At 35.7% G+C, this 16,758-nt stretch overlaps 4 protein-coding genes across 5 annotated transcripts; 2 read left to right on the top strand and 2 right to left on the bottom strand.

Annotated features, from left to right (window-relative positions):
* Positions 1–447: 447 nt before the first annotated feature.
* On the bottom strand, positions 448–6,982 carry mRpL27 (mitochondrial ribosomal protein L27). The gene is made up of 3 exons (XM_075296148.1): positions 6,831–6,982; positions 6,612–6,775; positions 448–706 (listed from the first exon to the last, which is right to left on the bottom strand). The coding sequence occupies exons 1-3, from the start codon at positions 6,892–6,894 to the stop codon at positions 503–505; spliced, it is 432 nt and encodes a 143-aa protein (XP_075152263.1). The 5' UTR covers positions 6,895–6,982; the 3' UTR covers positions 448–502.
* A 987-nt stretch (positions 6,983–7,969) lies between these two features.
* Positions 7,970–9,589, top strand: LOC142226246 (uncharacterized). Its single transcript, XM_075296143.1, has one exon. It carries the CDS (start codon positions 8,054–8,056, stop codon positions 9,224–9,226), a length of 1,173 nt encoding a protein of 390 aa, XP_075152258.1. The 5' UTR covers positions 7,970–8,053; the 3' UTR covers positions 9,227–9,589.
* A 1,612-nt stretch (positions 9,590–11,201) lies between these two features.
* On the bottom strand, positions 11,202–12,556 carry RpL27A (ribosomal protein L27A). Its single transcript, XM_075296146.1, has 4 exons — positions 12,453–12,556; positions 11,861–12,178; positions 11,495–11,629; positions 11,202–11,296 (listed from the first exon to the last, which is right to left on the bottom strand). Exons 1-3 carry the CDS (start codon positions 12,453–12,455, stop codon positions 11,501–11,503), a joined length of 450 nt encoding a protein of 149 aa, XP_075152261.1. The 5' UTR covers positions 12,456–12,556; the 3' UTR covers positions 11,202–11,296; positions 11,495–11,500.
* Positions 12,557–13,344: 788 nt separating this feature from the next.
* On the top strand, positions 13,345–16,758 carry Gs1l (pseudouridine 5'-phosphatase-like Gs1l). Of its 2 annotated transcripts, none has more exons than XM_075296145.1 (3): positions 13,345–13,787; positions 14,310–14,528; positions 16,164–16,758. In XM_075296145.1, exons 1-3 carry the CDS (start codon positions 13,727–13,729, stop codon positions 16,574–16,576), a joined length of 693 nt encoding a protein of 230 aa, XP_075152260.1. In that variant the 5' UTR covers positions 13,345–13,726; the 3' UTR covers positions 16,577–16,758. The 2 variants fall into 2 exon arrangements, with proteins under 2 accessions (XP_075152260.1, XP_075152259.1); XM_075296144.1 differs by lacking the exon at positions 14,310–14,528 and adding an exon at positions 14,006–14,227 and having other exon boundaries at positions 13,350–13,787.

The raw sequence follows: 16,758 nt of genomic DNA, 5'->3' as shown, positions 1-16,758 counted from the left end.
GGTCCTGATGAATGCAAGTATGTTCCTTAAGCTGCACTCCCGCAGATCAGTGAGTGCCAGAAAGAAAATCTTGTTTCTTCGAAAGGATAAAGCTGGACACTGGCACAGGAAGTGGTACGAGTCTTACGTAACTTCCGGGTCCAGGCACCATCTACAGATATCATCGTCCTATTCTTACCATGTGTTTCCCAAGAATGTGGGAATGTGCATTTCGTTTGAATGTGCTTATTCATATCATATCATTCAGTCATACCAGACTCATATTTTTGAAAAAGGAGCAAAATCGGTCGTTGATTAAATTCTTTGAGAAATTGGTTTAACGAGGTTCAGCGTGGTCACCAGCCGGTTTTGAATGATCCAGATACCAGGGATTGAACTGAGACTCTTTGAATTTACTTCTTTTAAAATCCTCTAAATTGCTTTCTACTATATAAAAATCCATATAAATTGTTAGAACAATGCCTTTATTACATAACAACTAAATTAATTTACATAAAAACATCTAAATTTCATCTATTAAACGAAAACGTTGATGTTGGCTCTCTGGTACGACGTTGAAGAACTTTTTATAGATAGGTTGACCCTCACGACCAGCGTAATGACGTTGTACCCATGTGTGATCCCAGTTTGGATCTAAAGGCTCACATGTCACATAAACTTTCCCATGATCCATAGCAAACAAGGTGCCATTTTTGCCAAAACCAACCTGAAAGTAAATAAATAAAACAATTTATATATAGGAATGTTTAATTTTTTTTATACAATACGAAAACAATGAACAAGCTTAGATCGCTGGAAAAGGCTATACCAGAATCTAACAAAGTGTCAATTATAGGTGCGATGTTTTATTTGTAATCATTTTGTAATTAGAAGCCACTTAGTGGCATATTTATATTAATTACAATGGTCTAATAAATTACAATTTTTATTAGTATATTTTGAAATTTTTAGGACAAGAATAAGGATTTATACAAGGTAGGTTAGGTTAGGTTAGGTTAAAGTGGCAGCCCGATTAAGATTCAGGCTCACTTAGACTATTCAGTCCATTGTGATACCACATTAACTAAAAGTACCTATTACATATGGGCACTTCTAGTTTTAACCGCTGAACCTTCTTGATTTTTTTTCTTTGTTGAACCAACCAGATTGTTCCAAAAACAGTAGCAGACTGCTTAAGTTAACGTTTTCCAGATCCGCCAGTAATCTGAAGCTATATGCTCCTAAAAGTTGCTTGCGCTTTACACAAAATGCAGGACACTCACACAAGAGGTGTTTAATTGATTCTTTTTCCTCTGCATCATGACAGCTCATACAATAGTCATTATACTTCGCGCCAATAGTTTTTGCAAAATCGCCTATCAGGCAGCGACCCGTTATAGCAGATATCAGGAGTGATATCTGACGTCTCGAGAACATTAGCATATCTAGTGTGCGGTTTAAGTTGAAATGGGGCCATATTTGCTTGGTGTCGTTACAACCCTTACAATTCTCCCATCGAACATTTGCCATCATAACAGCCTTCTCACGCAGCATGAGCTTGCAGGTAGCTAGGGGCATACCAACAAATTCTAGTTCCCCTGGAATATGTAAGGTAGTCCCTAGCCTTGCCAACTCATCCGCTTCGCAGTTCCCCGGTATGTTCCTATGGCCAGGCACCCATATTAGGTGAATATTGTACTGCTCAGCCATCTCATTGAGAGATTTGCGGCAGTCGATGGCCGTTTTCGAGTTGAGGAACACAGAGTCCAAGGATTTTATTGCAGGTTGACTGTCTGAGTATATATTAATGCCCACATTTTTTGGAACATTACTTCTCAGCCAATTCGCCACCTCTCTTATTGCTAATATTTCAGCCTGAAAAACACTACAGTGATTAGGTAATCTTTTCGCTATTCGAAGTTCCAGATCATTAGAATATACTCCGAACCCCACTTGTCCATCCAATTTGGAGCCATCAGTGTAGAAATCTATATATTCTTTATTCCCCGGGGTCTGTGTGCACCACGCCTCACTGTTGGGGATTAGAGTCTCAAACTTTTTGTCGAAAAGTGGACTCGCCAAAGTGTAATCCACTACGTTAGGCACATCTGGCATTGTTTTGAGGACAGAACTGTGACCGTAACCTTTTTCCGACCACAGCGATAGTTCGCGCAACCGCACAGCCGTTGTTGCAGCTGACTGTTTGGCCAAAATGTCTAAAGGCAATAGATGCAGCACGACATTAAGGGAATTTGTTCCTGTCTTGCTGAATGCGCCTGAAATACACAAACACGCCATACGCTGAACTTTATCTAAACAAGTCGGTTTCTGAAGTGCCGGCCACCAGACTACAACACCATATAGCATTATAGGTCTAACCACTGCCGTGTATAGCCAATGCACAATTTTTGGTTTCAGTCCCCACTTTTTTCCTATTGCCTTTTTGCACGAGTACAAAGCTACAGTTGCCTTTCTCGCCCTTTCTTCAATATTAAGCTTAAAGTTCAGCTTCCTGTCCAAAATAACGCCAAGGTATTTTGCACATTCACCAAAGGGAATTTCAATACCCCCTAAGGAAATAGGCCTAACCGTGGGAGTTTTGCGATCGTTGCAGTACATGACTAATTCTGTCTTTGCAGGATTTACCCCAAGACCATTGTCTTTCGCCCATTTCTCAGTCATCCGGAGGGCCCTCTGAATAATATCTCTGATTGTGGATGGGAATTTTCCCCTGACTGCCAGAGCCACATCATCTGCGTATGCCACCACTTTTATCCTTTCTTTTTCTAGAGTAACCAGAAGGCTATTTATAGCAACATTCCAAAGAAGAGGTGATAGGACTCCTCCTTGGGGAGTGCCTCTGTTCACATACCTTTGTATGTTTGCTTGTCCTAGTGTGGCTGAAATACGTCTCTTCATTAGCAGTTCGTCTAACAGCCTGAGTATACATGGATCAACATTCAGAGTTGTCAGTCCATTTAATATCGAGCTCGGATGGACATTATTGAACGCCCCTTCGATGTCTAGAAACGCCACGATTGTGTATTCTTTGACAGATAGTGAGCTTTCAATAAAGCTGACTAGTTCATGTAGTGCGGTCTCAGTAGACCTGCCCTTCGAGTATGCATGCTGTCGTTTCGAGAACAAACTTGAATCGATGCTAGTTCTAAGATAAATATCTATCATCCTCTCCAGAGTCTTAAGTAGGAATGAGGATAAGCTGATTGGTCGGAAATCCTTCGCCCTCGAGTGAGAGGCTTTTCCCGCTTTAGGTATGAAAACGACTTTTGTTTCCCTCCACTTTCCTGGGATATATGATAAGTTGATACATCCTTTATATATCACCGACAACCAGGGGATAATTTTGTCAGTTACAGCTTGTAACTCCGCCGGAGTAATTCCATCAGGTCCAGGGGATTTGAATGGTCCAAAGCTATTTAGCGCCCATCTTATTCTAGTTTCCGATACAATTTCCTCGACAGGAAACGACCGCTGAGCAACTGTGGCACCGCCAGTACATGGTTCAACCGTCTGATTTCCAGGAAAATGTGTGTCCAATAGTACCTCCAGCGTCTCCTTACTGGACGTTGTCCAATTGCCCTCCGATGTTTTAATGAAACCTGGAGCGGAGTTGGTGGATGCTAGAACCTTCCGTAGTCTGGAAGCCTCGGACGTATTCTCAATACTGCTGCAGTAAGCATTCCAAGAGTTATGCTGAGCCTTTCTCAGTTCTCGCTTGTATCCTCTCAGATTCTTCTTGTAAGCGTCCCAGTCCTCAGGGGCTCTGGTGGACTTTGCCTTGTTAAAGAGCTTCCTGCAGGATTTCCTCATATTACTTAATTCCGTAGACCACCATGGTGGTCGATGTTTCCCCCTTGGCTTTCCTCTAGGGCATGCAGCTTTCAGTGAGATGTTGAAGGCCTTAGTAATCCGCTCCACTGCGTGTTCGATATCTTGCACATTTCTCATATTTGTCTCTGTTATTTCCGGTATCATCATATTGAACGATTCCCTATACCTATTCCAGTCAGCTTTCCTAACATTTGGCGGAAATATGATCTTGGTGATATGAACATCAAATTTGAAACTGATGTAGCGATGATCTGAGAAGCTGTGTTCACTTAAAACCTGCCACTCAGATATCATTTCATTTAGTTCTTGCGAGGCCAAGGTGATGTCCAAAACCTCTTGCCTGTTTTTAGTGACAAAGGTTGGGACATCTCCCTTGTTGCAAACTACCAGATTAGTACGCAAAATAAACTCTATTAGCGACTCTCTCCTTGCATTAGTATCACTACTTCCCCATATACTATGATGTGCATTCGCATCGCATCCCATAATGAGTTTCGCCTTTGTTTTCAGTGACTCCTCCACTAAGGTCTTAACGGCATATGGAGGCATCTCCCTGTCATGTCCCATGTAGACCGAAGATACCCAATATTTGCATTTGGCTATTTCTAAACTTGCAACGACAGTGTCTGTATTGCACATTGAGGGAAGCAGAAACAAATTGAGCTCGTTTTTAGCAATTATACAGGCTCGATTTACATCATTACCAGTATACTGCAATAGTTTGAACCCCGGAGTACTTAATTCACATATTTTGTTTTTGTAAACATATGGTTCTTGAATAAGAACTATATCTATGTCCCCTTTCATCAGGAGAACTTTTAAGGCAGCACATGCAGCCTTACAATGATGAAGATTTATCTGGAGGATCCGTAGGACCATCGAGATTTTCAACAACCGTCACATCAGCCGCTTCGATCGAGTCATCAAGAATGTCCTCTTCAGAGATATCGGTGACTCTCGCAATAACCATAGGTTCGACTTTGGTGAGTTCTGAGGCAATAGAAGCCTCCTCACGCATACGGTATCTATCCATGTCTTCAACTTTGGTATCTCCCTCGACTTCGCAAGAGGATCCGCTTACTTCTGATTCAGACAGAGGCTTGTCCATTTCTGAATCCTTTAGCTGATCGTTTTTATACACCTTCATTTGGATATAATGAAAGCCATAACATACACGGCCCTGGGACTTTGCCAGATGTGGCAAAGACTGAGTGTTCAATATAAACACTGCATGCCGTCTTGGTCCATCCACTTCATCCAAACGGCCAACCTTCCAATCAGCTGTTGGAAGATCTGGATTGCATCGTTTCAGTCTATTTAAAATAGATTCAGGGTCAGAAGGGTTTGCAGGTATCCAGGCATGTGCTCTAGGTCTAGCCGGTATGTCTTTCTTCTCGACTAACTCTAGAGCAGCTCCTTCCCAAACTTCACCAATTAGTATCAGAGCAGCTTTAAAACATTCTATAGACCTCTGGTCCTCAAATGCGACTAGCTTAAATCGTCCTTGATACCAACCAGCCTCTTGGTGTCGAGGATCTGGGCCGGGAAACTTTTCCAGTACCTGTGAGTAGACGACAGATAGAGCATTCTCAAGGTAGGAGTGCTGAAAATGTCCTACTCTGATGAGCTATATGTTTGAAATTGAACCATAGGCAAAAGATATCACTGTGGATATGGAACGGAAATATTGTCACTGATATGGTATGGTAGAATTGCTAATTGGATAAACGTAAGACCTAATCTCAGATATATTCAGAAAGCTTCCAGAATTTGAATTAAAAAAGAGAAAAAGACACTTTTAAATTCAGTAAAACAGAGGTGTGTGAAAACTTTGCAGCCATCACGAACGGCGATTAAGAGATTAGAGTTGGGTAGTTCCGGAGCGAACTAGCTCTTTGGAACTATTCCGTGGCTGGAACTAAATGAACTGGATCCGATACCTTTACTCTATCAGCTCCTCAGTTCCTTATATTCATTTCGTTGTGAACTCATTCCATTTCTTTCGCTCTTTGTGACAACAGCTCTCACTTAAATTGAAGTTGCCAGATCCTTAATGAAGATATCGAAACTGTTCCAACCTAACTATCAATATCAACATGCTTTACAAAAATTATGTAAATCAGCAAAATCTGTACAATGCGGAAGAATATTTTCCGTAATAGAAACATATCATAAACGAAAGGCGAACTCTTTTGGTCTAAAGTCGGCAAAATATTTTTTTACATATTAACTTTTGATTTTCTCTATGAAAAAATTTACACACGATATTTCTAAAATAAATGTAGATCTTTGTATTAGTATTGATCTCTGAAAATTTTTTTACAGAGTTATACCATTATCTAATTTTAGTCCCAAAATATTTATTTATTATACAAATTAATGTTCAAGAAATTTGATTAAATTCTTGTGGACTTTTATGTTTTATTTAAATTTAGTGTTCATGCGTTTTATTTTCTTGCGGAGCTAAAAGAAAATGTCAATATATGGGATTCTTTAAGCACTTTTCCTTATCCGGATCCAAAAGGAACTGTGGAACTAAAGGATGGAACTAGTTCCTTTTTAGGAGCGGATCTTAAAAGATCGATCCCTTTAGTGAGCCGGGATCGCCCAACTCTTTAAGAGATTGATGGCGATGAAGAGATGGAAATAGAGCATATCCAAGGCCATCCCATCGATTTTAATTTTTCCGTCATTGCAAAGGTGTGTACTACAACTTCAAATTTAATCTAATGAAAACCAAACCCAAGTGCTGAAAATAAATCTGTTCACGCAATACTTACATTAAGCCCTGGATGAAATCTCGTGGTCAATTGTGTAGCTAAAATTGTGCCTTGGGACACCCAATGACCATCTTGAACACGCCATCCACGATGTTTTGGTCTAGGGTGACCTTTCTTGTTTCGAGTACTGCCTCCGGTCTTCTTGCTGGCATTACGTATGGTTGCTAGAAAGACAAATCGTTAGTATATTTATGGGAAGCGTATAAACACAGTAATTACTTAATAATGGTTGTTCAGCTTTAAGACAAGTTAAAGATAGTTTTTGCATTACAGTAAATGACATTTTCTGTTATTTTCGGCTTTTTGTATTTAGTAACAAGCACTCTACACTGCTGGCATGAAATATATTAAATAATTTGTAACAGCTGTGTTACCAGTGATGCCAAATACATTTTACATACACCATAGACCAAGGAAGGTATAGACATCTCAAGTGAACTCACAGAGCTGTAGTTTGTCTGCACACCGTAGAGGGCTCTTTTTCGTTTGCAATTGAGTCATTTTTTAATTTGGCTTTAATTTGTTTTCTTTCCTTTGTTCTTTTGATGAAACACCAAATATTGGAAAACATGTAAAATTCTATGCATTCACACCTTTCTTTAATGCAAATTGACTGATTTGTACGGTAATTCTCGTTTTCCAAAAAGAAATTGAGTCACTTGACTGAGCAATTGAGTGGAATGACTGCGCACTGCAAATAAACAAAACCATGGTGAATTATCAAGGTATGTCTCTATTTTAATTGGTCTATGCTGGCTTTTACAATTTCCCATTTTCACATATTTTATGGGACGTTCAGACACACTAATGTTGTTTTAGAACTTTTTGGGGACTTCCCAATAAACACAAGCATTGGAGAAATGCTTATATTGAATACGCTTTCAAACATTTGGAAAATTTGATGAAGGTAAGCAATTTGCAAGGCCATTTGAATTAATGTTGAAGATGGGATTCACTATCAAATTGATATGGCGTTACCTACGAAAAATGCTCATCCTTGTGTTTGTTGGGTTCATTTAAACAAATAGGCATAACGGATTTGTCCTCTAATAGAAGGTCGTTGTTAGATTCGCATTATCGCGCTAAAATAGCCATTTTTTCACGATTACTTTACCTTTTTCAATTGTTGCTTTGAATCATTTCCCACTAAGTTAAAGTTAATTACTCGTATCCGATATGAATGCTTTCGTTCGACTAGGATGTCCAAAACAGTGCAATTTATAAAGAAAGTTCAGATGTATTCGACATTTTAGTCAAACGAAATCGTTCGTTTCGGATATGAGTAATTTGATTTTAATTGTATACTAAAAAGGCAAGTGAACACACCTCATAAGTATATCCGTTCAACTAGTGGCAACGCTGTTTTTTTTATTTACATTGTGGATTATTGTTGTCCTTCCACATGTATTCTTGAGGAGAGCTTGCAAAAGTTGCGAGGCTCTATGAAACAGGACGACATGGAATCAACAACCGAGGCCGTATGTCCAGTTGTTCCGACAAAATTATTAAGAGAGAAGATACGTGAGTACACCAAACGACATCGAGAGCAAGTACGGGCTGATACTTCCGATTCCCTAAGATTTCAACTTGGAGAAATTAAAGAATACATTAAAGAGTTGGATAACCTGTCGGAGAAAGATGTAACGGGTTTGGCTGCGCGCATAAAAAGAAGGAAACACGCTACAGAAGAGGATATGTATAGATTATCGCACGCCTTCCTCCAAGATGCCAAAAATATTGAAGTTTTTAGTAAAACAACAGGCGCTTTACAGGTATTGATAAAAGAACTTACTGGTAATAATGCGGAACGTCAAATATCCGCTGCGGAATGCCTGTGCAACCTTTCCCTTGGAGAAGCCCCAGTTTGTGAGAAAATATCTTCATTTACAGGAAGTTATTTGGTGACTTTCTTGAAGAGCAAAGAGTCTCAATTAGTACGTTTATCTTTGTGGACAATAGCCAATATTTTATCGACAGGCTACAAGGGAGGTCTCATATTAATGAAGATGAAACTACTACCGCAATTATGGAAAATGTATTGTAATGATGAAATTGGCGATCCTCTTTACGACTATAGAGTAGATGCTGCGTTATGTTTGCAACAGATAGCTCTAACTGCCAAAAATATTCTGGGTGAGGAAGATCGAAATTTTATATTGCAACATGTGACTGATAAGAATGCCTCCGATTTGGGTAGCGAATATCACCTTCAGATTGTATTCCATACGTTTTTTTCACACCAGGAATTGGTCGAGAGGTTAAATGAATCCGAGAGACAATATCTTTTAAACTTTTCCCTATTTAATGTTTACAATACTAATTATTTCAATACCGGAAACGATCATTTAAAAATAATATATTCAGTTAGAGTTTTAAGCGATTTACTGGTGGCTCAACCGTTAATATATTCCAGCTTGCTACAACAATTATCTTCTAACTGGAATTCCGATATTGTAGCATTACTAAATAAACTATTTGCTTTCAAGAATTCACAATTGTCAAAAGAATCGTTATGGCTTTTAAAGAATATATTGGTTTTGCAAAAGCAGAATCAAACCGATGCAAACACGTTAGATAAAATAAACATACCTAATAAGGCTCTTGCCAGCATGTAATATAAAGAAGATATAGAGATCATATCCCTTTTCAAGTGGATATTTGAAAAAGTATTGAAATATCTTTTTACATACATCCTTTGAATTTCTGTATTTAATAATGTATATTTATTCTTTCATTTATTTTGTTGTAATTTGAAGCCTTCAAATGATATTTTACAGTTTATTTATAAATTTTCACATATAACAAAATGTAAATATTTTTGGTAATGTACGTGATCTGTCGAAACAAACAATATAATGAATATTAAGCCATTAATTAAAGTTTACATTTTGAAAAATGTGTACATACGTATGTCACAAAAAGGAAATATATAATAAAAAATAAAATGATGGATAAACATATTGAGGTAATAATAATAATCGTGTGTTTTCTGGTGTAAACTGTATATATGAGCCCAGTCAGAAAAAAAACCATCGGAAAAGCATTGTAAACGGTTGATACACGGTGTAAAAAAGCGTTGTTACAACCCCGAAATTATAACATCATTCTACGGTATATCGATTGTATTTAACAACGTTTTCATGAAAACAATTTTTTATACGCTTTTCCGGTTGTTTAACGAACGTCTTGACAACCCGAAAATGATAACATCGTTATACGGTGTATCGATGGTTTTTATAACCAAAAAAAGCACTGAAAATTCAAATTGTAGTTTTTAATTTGAATACTTTATACATCTTCCATTCAAAAAATCGAAAGTACACTAAAATAGTGAACCCTCTAGGTCACTAAGGACGTTTTCGATTTGCAAAAAATTCGGTTTACGTCGTTTCCATTAACGTCGTCAAAATCCGGAACCAATCAAGACGTAAATCGAGGGATTACTGTATATGGCATTTTCACTTCAAATGAATGTCAACTGAAACCTTTTTCAAATCCAATGAAACCTTCTTCAAATCAAGTAAATTCTTTTTCAAATCAAATGAATATTTTTTCAAATCAAAAATGCCTCGTACTGCTTCTGCAAACCAGTAACATTTCCCATTATTTATTTCTTTTTTTTAAATATGCACATATGATGGACAATTTTATCACCGCTTGTTTTAGCTGCATTCCTCAGGCAAGGAGACCTTTAGGTTTAAGTTCCAGTCCGCTTTATTTCAGGGTCACCAAAACTAGTCAGTCGTTTGTGACTCCTTATGTCGAACTCAGTACACGAATCCCGTTTCTCCTTGTTAATTTCTAATAAAAAATTGTATATATTATCATTAGATTTTTCTTAATAATTGTAATTTACAGAAACTCCTCATATTAATGAGCAAAAGAAATCTGAAAGGCTTTCACAACATGGGGAAAAGCAATTGTACGGTCGCATTCAGTCCGCCCGACGCCTTATATGGTATCTTCATATTTCTTTTTTCTCATTAAAGTTGTGTATTAAGTTCGAGTTTAGCCGCTAAAAACATATTTTTTCACGATTACTTTTCTTTAATAATCCATTTTAAAGAATACAAACTTTGTGAAAATTTGATTTGGGCTTTTCCCCCATCAAGTTATAATAAAATTTGCAACAAATATGTATAATTTCATGCATTTTTCTTACTGATTTAGTTTTCACTTTAGCGATTTTAGCGGCTAAACTCGAACTTAATACTCACCTTAAGGTTGGAATCTGTTTTCGATTAGAACTTGTATTAAGGATAGTTACCTATTGCTGGTGTTTATGTTCTCCTTTAGTCTTGTAACGACGTTCCTGTATATATCCATTATTTGACATAGGGCCTACATTGTTTCCTTATATGGTTGTATTACATCAAGATGGGAACTATTCAGAGGAATTTGTCAATGAGTGTTCATTGTATTAAATGTAACTGTAATTTTTTAATATCAATATACATATTTGAAATTTTATATAAAAAAATGTTTCATTTTTAATATGAACTCGATTTGATTTTATTAAAATGACCTCCCTTCAAATTTGAACGTCTAATTTAGACAGAAAATATAAATAATGGAAAACAATTTTCACTATTCCTTGTTAAGACAGTTTTCTTTTATTAAAAAAAAAAAACAAATACATTGCAGATGGTCGAATGTTTTCACGAACTTAAGAGATAAAAGATTTCCTGTAAGAAAAAGAATGAAAAAATTTCTCATTAAATGCCAAATATTTGGTAGCATATAAATGTAAGTGGCTTTATTTCTAAAAACTCAGTTCAGTTATGGTAAAAACTAGGAATCATTCAGCAAATGTCTGACGTCTAGTGTCAATCGTCATTGTTAAATGCAATCATATGTTAAATGTGTGTAGTAGTTATATTTACCTTAATTTAAGCGACCAACAAGCAGGCACCACCGGCCTTCTTGATCTTGTTTTCAGCCTTCTTTGTGAAGTATTTAGCCTTAACAATTACGGGCAAATTGGGGAAATGACCACGACCCAACAACTTGTAGTAACCCTAAAATGAGGAAAGAAAGCATTTGGTCAGTTTTAGTTATAATAGAACTAGACTGCATATATTAATTAATAAATATTTGGAGAAGTAATCTGAAAGGCTTTCGCTACATGGGGAAAGCAATTGTACGGTCGCATTCAGTCCGCCCGACGCCTTGAGGTATATCTTCATTTTACTTTCCGTGGTTTTTATTAATTATATATAAATCATATAAGAACACAAGGATATACTCACAAATTTGACCAAGTCGATTACGGGGGCTTTAGGAGTCTTCTCCTTTTCCAATTCAGCAACTTTGTCGACGCCGACCAAAGACCACAATTTATCCAAGTTAATGGTGGGGCAGAATTTGTGTTGACGGCGCAAGTGGAAGTTCCTCATACCAACCTTACCGAAGTAACCTGGATGGTATTTGTCGAAGTTGATACGGTGGTGATGCATGCCACCAGCGTTACCGCGACCTCCAGGGTGCTTACGGTGTTTGCCGATACGACCGTGACCATGGCTCACATGACCACGCAACTTTCTGGTCTTCTTCCTCTTGATATTCGACTACGTGAAATAGCACAATAAAAGACGAAATTCTATTAACTTTCATATTCAACTTTCAAATAACAAACACGTGTTGGGTTTTTTCCAATGAGTCGCCAACGAATAGTATGTTTTGCACAACCGCAATCTCGGCTGAATAAATTTGAACACTAGCTATTATTTCATATAATATTTTAGTTTCTCATTTAAGAATCATTTTGTATTTTCTTTTTTCTTTTACACCGCAATTTAGAACTATTTGTGGCGACTCGGGCAAAGAATAACATCCACTCACCATCTTTAAATTTTCCGAAAGAAAGAAGTGAGCGAAGTTGGCTGCAGACCCATGTTGTCATCAAATTATTATAAGATGTGTTCATTATGTTTATGGTTGTATTCAGCTGTCCTACCAAACCTAATCCACTACGTCGCGTAAACCGTATCCCATTCGCCGTATTTGGTGGGATTCTTCAAAAATGCATCGGACTATTTTTTACCCATGTGTCATGCGTCTTACAGATTATAAGTTTTTCCGTACGGAATGTCTGTGTTTGTAAAGAATCTTACAGTGTGTCCAATCGATACGACTTGTCGGCGATGACTAAATAATCGGTAAATGTGTTATCGATCCAATTCCTGCCAGCATTTCAAAGTTCCATTTCATCCTCATCGCTACCACATATTCGTAAGTGACACTACAACAATCGCCAACTGTGATGGGGGAAACGTATTAAAAATGTACATGAAGGTATTTTACAATCACTATTGTTGCAAGTGCAATTTTATATTTCGTGAAACACCAAGCGCACCAGCTTATTATAATTTATTTAAATAAAAATGAAAATAAAGTGCTGAAAATATAGCTATTTCGCTTAAAATTGTGAAAGGTATATAGGTGTATAATTTTCGACTTTCCAAATGGAATAAAGTGATAGCTTTACAGATATTTTTCCAGACACGCTGCCTCCATTGGGAATAAAAGCACTGGCTGATAGACGCTACAACATGTAACTTGCAACTTGTAACTCATCATCAATATTTTATTAATGCTTAAAAATAATAGTATAATCTGCACGGCGCAAAAGTTTATTTTTGCTTTAATAGCTCTACCTTATAATAGGAGTATCCGGAGCGTAGCCAACACATCTTTATGAGTTGCTAAAATTGTATTTGATGAGTGTTTAAGGGGGTTTTCGGCAAATGAACAGCTGATGCAAAAACAGCTCTTATTTATTTTATTTGAAGGGGTGATTGTGAAGTGGTAGTGGGAGTTGATTAAGGACCAGATAAACTATAGCTTTGAAGTGACCTTGAATTAATTAAAACTGATTTACGCTGCACTCAAAAATCAACTGAAAAAATATTTATTCCATAGTAACTTACGGATTTATATCCTTCGTTCGTAGTATTACTATCATCGACAGATGTAAAAAAAGTTGAACGTTCAACATTCCTACAAAATATTGTCTTATATACTGCAATATACATCGAGGTGTTACATCACATAATCTAACATTGCAATTTGCTTCGGGTTTAATTTGATATAGATTAAAGTTCATAAACTTAGTAATGGCTAAAGAGTACAAAAAAGTCACCCATTGTATTTTTGATATGGATGGTCTGTTGTTAGGTGAGTTACAGATGTGTGACACTGAAAGAATTTTACAAATTAAATGTGTCGTTCGGTGATGACGTTCGTCCAATTTTTCGAGGATTACACCAATGGTACACCTTATTTTGTAACGCATAATATTTAAAGGTGTACTGGAGTTAAATATCAACACAAAATTCCGTCCTATTTGTAATATCTTTATAATATGTACATGAAACCCCTTTTATATAATGTAGACACTGAGAAATTATATACTGAAGCCACTCAGCGCATTTTGGATAAATTTGGCGGTCAAAAATATACTTTTGATGTGAAACTTTCACTTATGGGCGTTGTACACATGGACATGTGTAGAAAACTAGTCGAAATCTACAAATTGCCTATTACCCCAGAAGAATATTCCAAACTGCAAAAGGAAATAAATTCCCAAATAATGATAAATTCCCAATTAATGCCAGGTAATTCTTGCAAAGAAATAGCATCTCTAATATATTTCTTTTCCTCTTTTTGTAAACATAAACATACGAATGGATAACAAAGATACTGAACCTGTATACGAGGAAGTCATAAGGCAAATAGCGACGTCGCATAATAAACCATATCCACTTGAAGTTCGCCTTAAGCTTATGGGCACTACGGAAAATCGAACAGCAGAAATTGTTGTGAACGACTTGAACTTACCAATAACCACCGATGAATTTTTACAAAATTTCCATGAACTATGCCGGCAAAGGTTATCAAATTGTGCAATAAAACAAGGTTAGACAGTCAATAGCGTTCATATTGTTAACGACTTTTCATGCACGTTACAAACTTTTTGAAGTTTATTAGGTTATTTTTTTTATAAATAGTTTTTGTTGAATATATATAACCGCTAATACTGTCTACATTTATTGTGTAGATTTTAAAAGTTGTAATTCAGTATTCATACAACTAAAAATACACATAAACTAATGGTTTAGTGCTCTAGGTACTTTAATATAGATACGTTTGTATTAAATTTAATTATAATAGAATTAAATGTTATCTATTTTCTTTTTCAAATAGCTACTAATCATTAATCAATCAAGTGTTATAAAAAACTTGATACTTAGAACATTGCCTTCTCAAACGTTATGTTTTCTTTAATATGCTCACGATGAAAATTCTTGATGGATTTGGTTTATTTATTTACTTTTACTATTGTTTTGAATATGATAATAGAGTATAACTATATTGGGCTCTTTATGTTCGATTTGTTGTTTGCCTTTTGATTTCCCTATTTGTTTTGATACAATTCAATAGATGAATACAATTATGTATGTATATTATATATTCCGAAGATATACTATATTAGAAGTAGGATACTACAAATATAATACGCTTTAAATAATGTATAGAATAGTAAAAATTGTATATGATAATTTTGTGCATACTGATTACTATTAAGCCAACTAAATTTTGATATTTATAGTATGAATATTCTATCCTATTTTAAAATTGAGTGTACAATGCTTATCATTTCTGCTATTTCGTATCTAATTTTTGTCCTATTCAAAAAATTAATGTATCGAAATATTTATCTGAAATCCATAGAAAATATGTTATATACAATCGTTATATAGCATTTTGCACTCATGGGTATTTTGATATCACACTAATATAAGGACAAAAAGGATTGTTATAAATAGCAATAATTAATAATGTACGCTCCAATAACATAAGCATTGTTAGTTAAAAATCTTATGATTATTTAATACTTTGAAGAAGATAAATAACCTGCAATTATTTGTTAAATAACGTTTAAAGAGTTTGCCATCATCTTTGATTTGTTGATAATAGTTTCTATTTCATGATGATTGAATTCTGCATATTTCACATTTTTCCGAAATAATTTTTTAAGAAATTGACCGACTTCCTTCGATTACAACAATTAGAATACTTTCAGTTATAAAGTTATTTATTTTATTTATTTATTTTATTTTCATTGTGTAATTTGAAGCCACATAGCGGCCAATTTATGTAAATTACAATGAACTTAGTTGAAGTTAGTTTTCAAAAAAAAAGAAACAAAAACAACGAATTAAGGCAGAAAAAAATCAACCCTTCCATCAACGCATGGTATGTAATTCAACCTTTAGGAAGCTATATACCCATGTTTATAATAATTTGCTGACAGTTTATTGAAGGAAGTTTTGTTTTAATTCAGCAGTTGCTATAGACAAACTAATATTTATCTGTCCATAAATACGAATATTTATTTGCCCATAAATATTAGTATTTTCTGTGTTCATTAGCAAATCTTTAGTTATTTATGTTATTTATTTTTTATATTATATACAGATTATAAAATATATATTCATTAAAAAAACGAATTCTTTACCCATCTAATATATCGCCCATAAACAATTCTAGGCGCAGAACGTCTTTTACGACATCTACACAAACATAATGTACCCTTTTGTTTGGCTACAAGCTCTGGACAAGATATGGTAGAAATTAAAATCACACGTCATCAAGAGCTTTTTAAACTATTTAACCATCGAGTCTGTGGTTCCACCGATCCTGAAGTTAAAAACGGAAAGCCTGCACCTGATATATTCCTAATTGCAGCTTCACGTTTCCCGGACAAGCCACAACCAGCAGACTGTTTGGTTTTCGAAGATGCCCCAAATGGGGTTAAGGCAGCTCATAGTGCTGGTATGCAGGTTGTGATGGTACCTGATGAGAGGGTTCCGATTGAAATGAGTGCTTTAGCTACACAAAGACTTTTGTCTCTAGAAGAATTTAAACCGGAACTATATGGATTGCCTCCGTTTGATAATTAATGGCAATAAAAACTTAATCACACTATCTTCTAGAAATTTGCCTCTATACTATCGTCCGAAATAGTAATATTAATACCAACGTACCTTTTCTGTATAATGGAATAGCTTTTAGTTAAATATATTAATGAAATTGCTTGAGGATTCTATACCAAATAAATGTGCATATATTGATGTGAATTAAA

Source organism: Haematobia irritans, chromosome 2 (assembly GCF_050003625.1).
Source record: "Haematobia irritans isolate KBUSLIRL chromosome 2, ASM5000362v1, whole genome shotgun sequence".
Taxonomy (NCBI): domain Eukaryota; kingdom Metazoa; phylum Arthropoda; class Insecta; order Diptera; family Muscidae; genus Haematobia; species Haematobia irritans.
The sequence above is the reverse complement of the archived record's forward strand: the minus strand, read 5'-3'. Positions and strand labels throughout refer to the sequence as shown.

Bases quoted from the DNA above. Each gene is read 5' to 3' on its own strand.
- Gs1l (XM_075296144.1), top strand. From the start codon at position 13,727: ATGGCTAAAGAGTACAAAAAAGTCACCCATTGTATTTTTGATATGGAT. The intron at 13,788-14,005 runs GTGAGTTACAGA...TATATAATGTAG, and splicing joins TATGGATGGTCTGTTGTTAG to ACACTGAGAAATTATATACT. The intron at 14,228-16,163 runs GTAATTCTTGCA...AAACAATTCTAG, and splicing joins AAATTCCCAATTAATGCCAG to GCGCAGAACGTCTTTTACGA.
- LOC142226246 (XM_075296143.1), top strand. From the start codon at position 8,054: ATGAAACAGGACGACATGGAATCAACAACCGAGGCCGTATGTCCAGTT.
- RpL27A (XM_075296146.1), bottom strand. The intron at 11,630-11,860 runs GTGAGTATATCC...TCCTCATTTTAG, and splicing joins TAATCGACTTGGTCAAATTT to GGTTACTACAAGTTGTTGGG.
- mRpL27 (XM_075296148.1), bottom strand. From the start codon at position 6,894: ATGTCATTTACTGTAATGCAAAAACTATCTTTAACTTGTCTTAAAGCT. The intron at 6,776-6,830 runs GTAATTACTGTG...TTGTCTTTCTAG, and splicing joins AGCTGAACAACCATTATTAA to CAACCATACGTAATGCCAGC. The intron at 707-6,611 runs GTAAGTATTGCG...ATTTACTTTCAG, and splicing joins GATTTCATCCAGGGCTTAAT to GTTGGTTTTGGCAAAAATGG.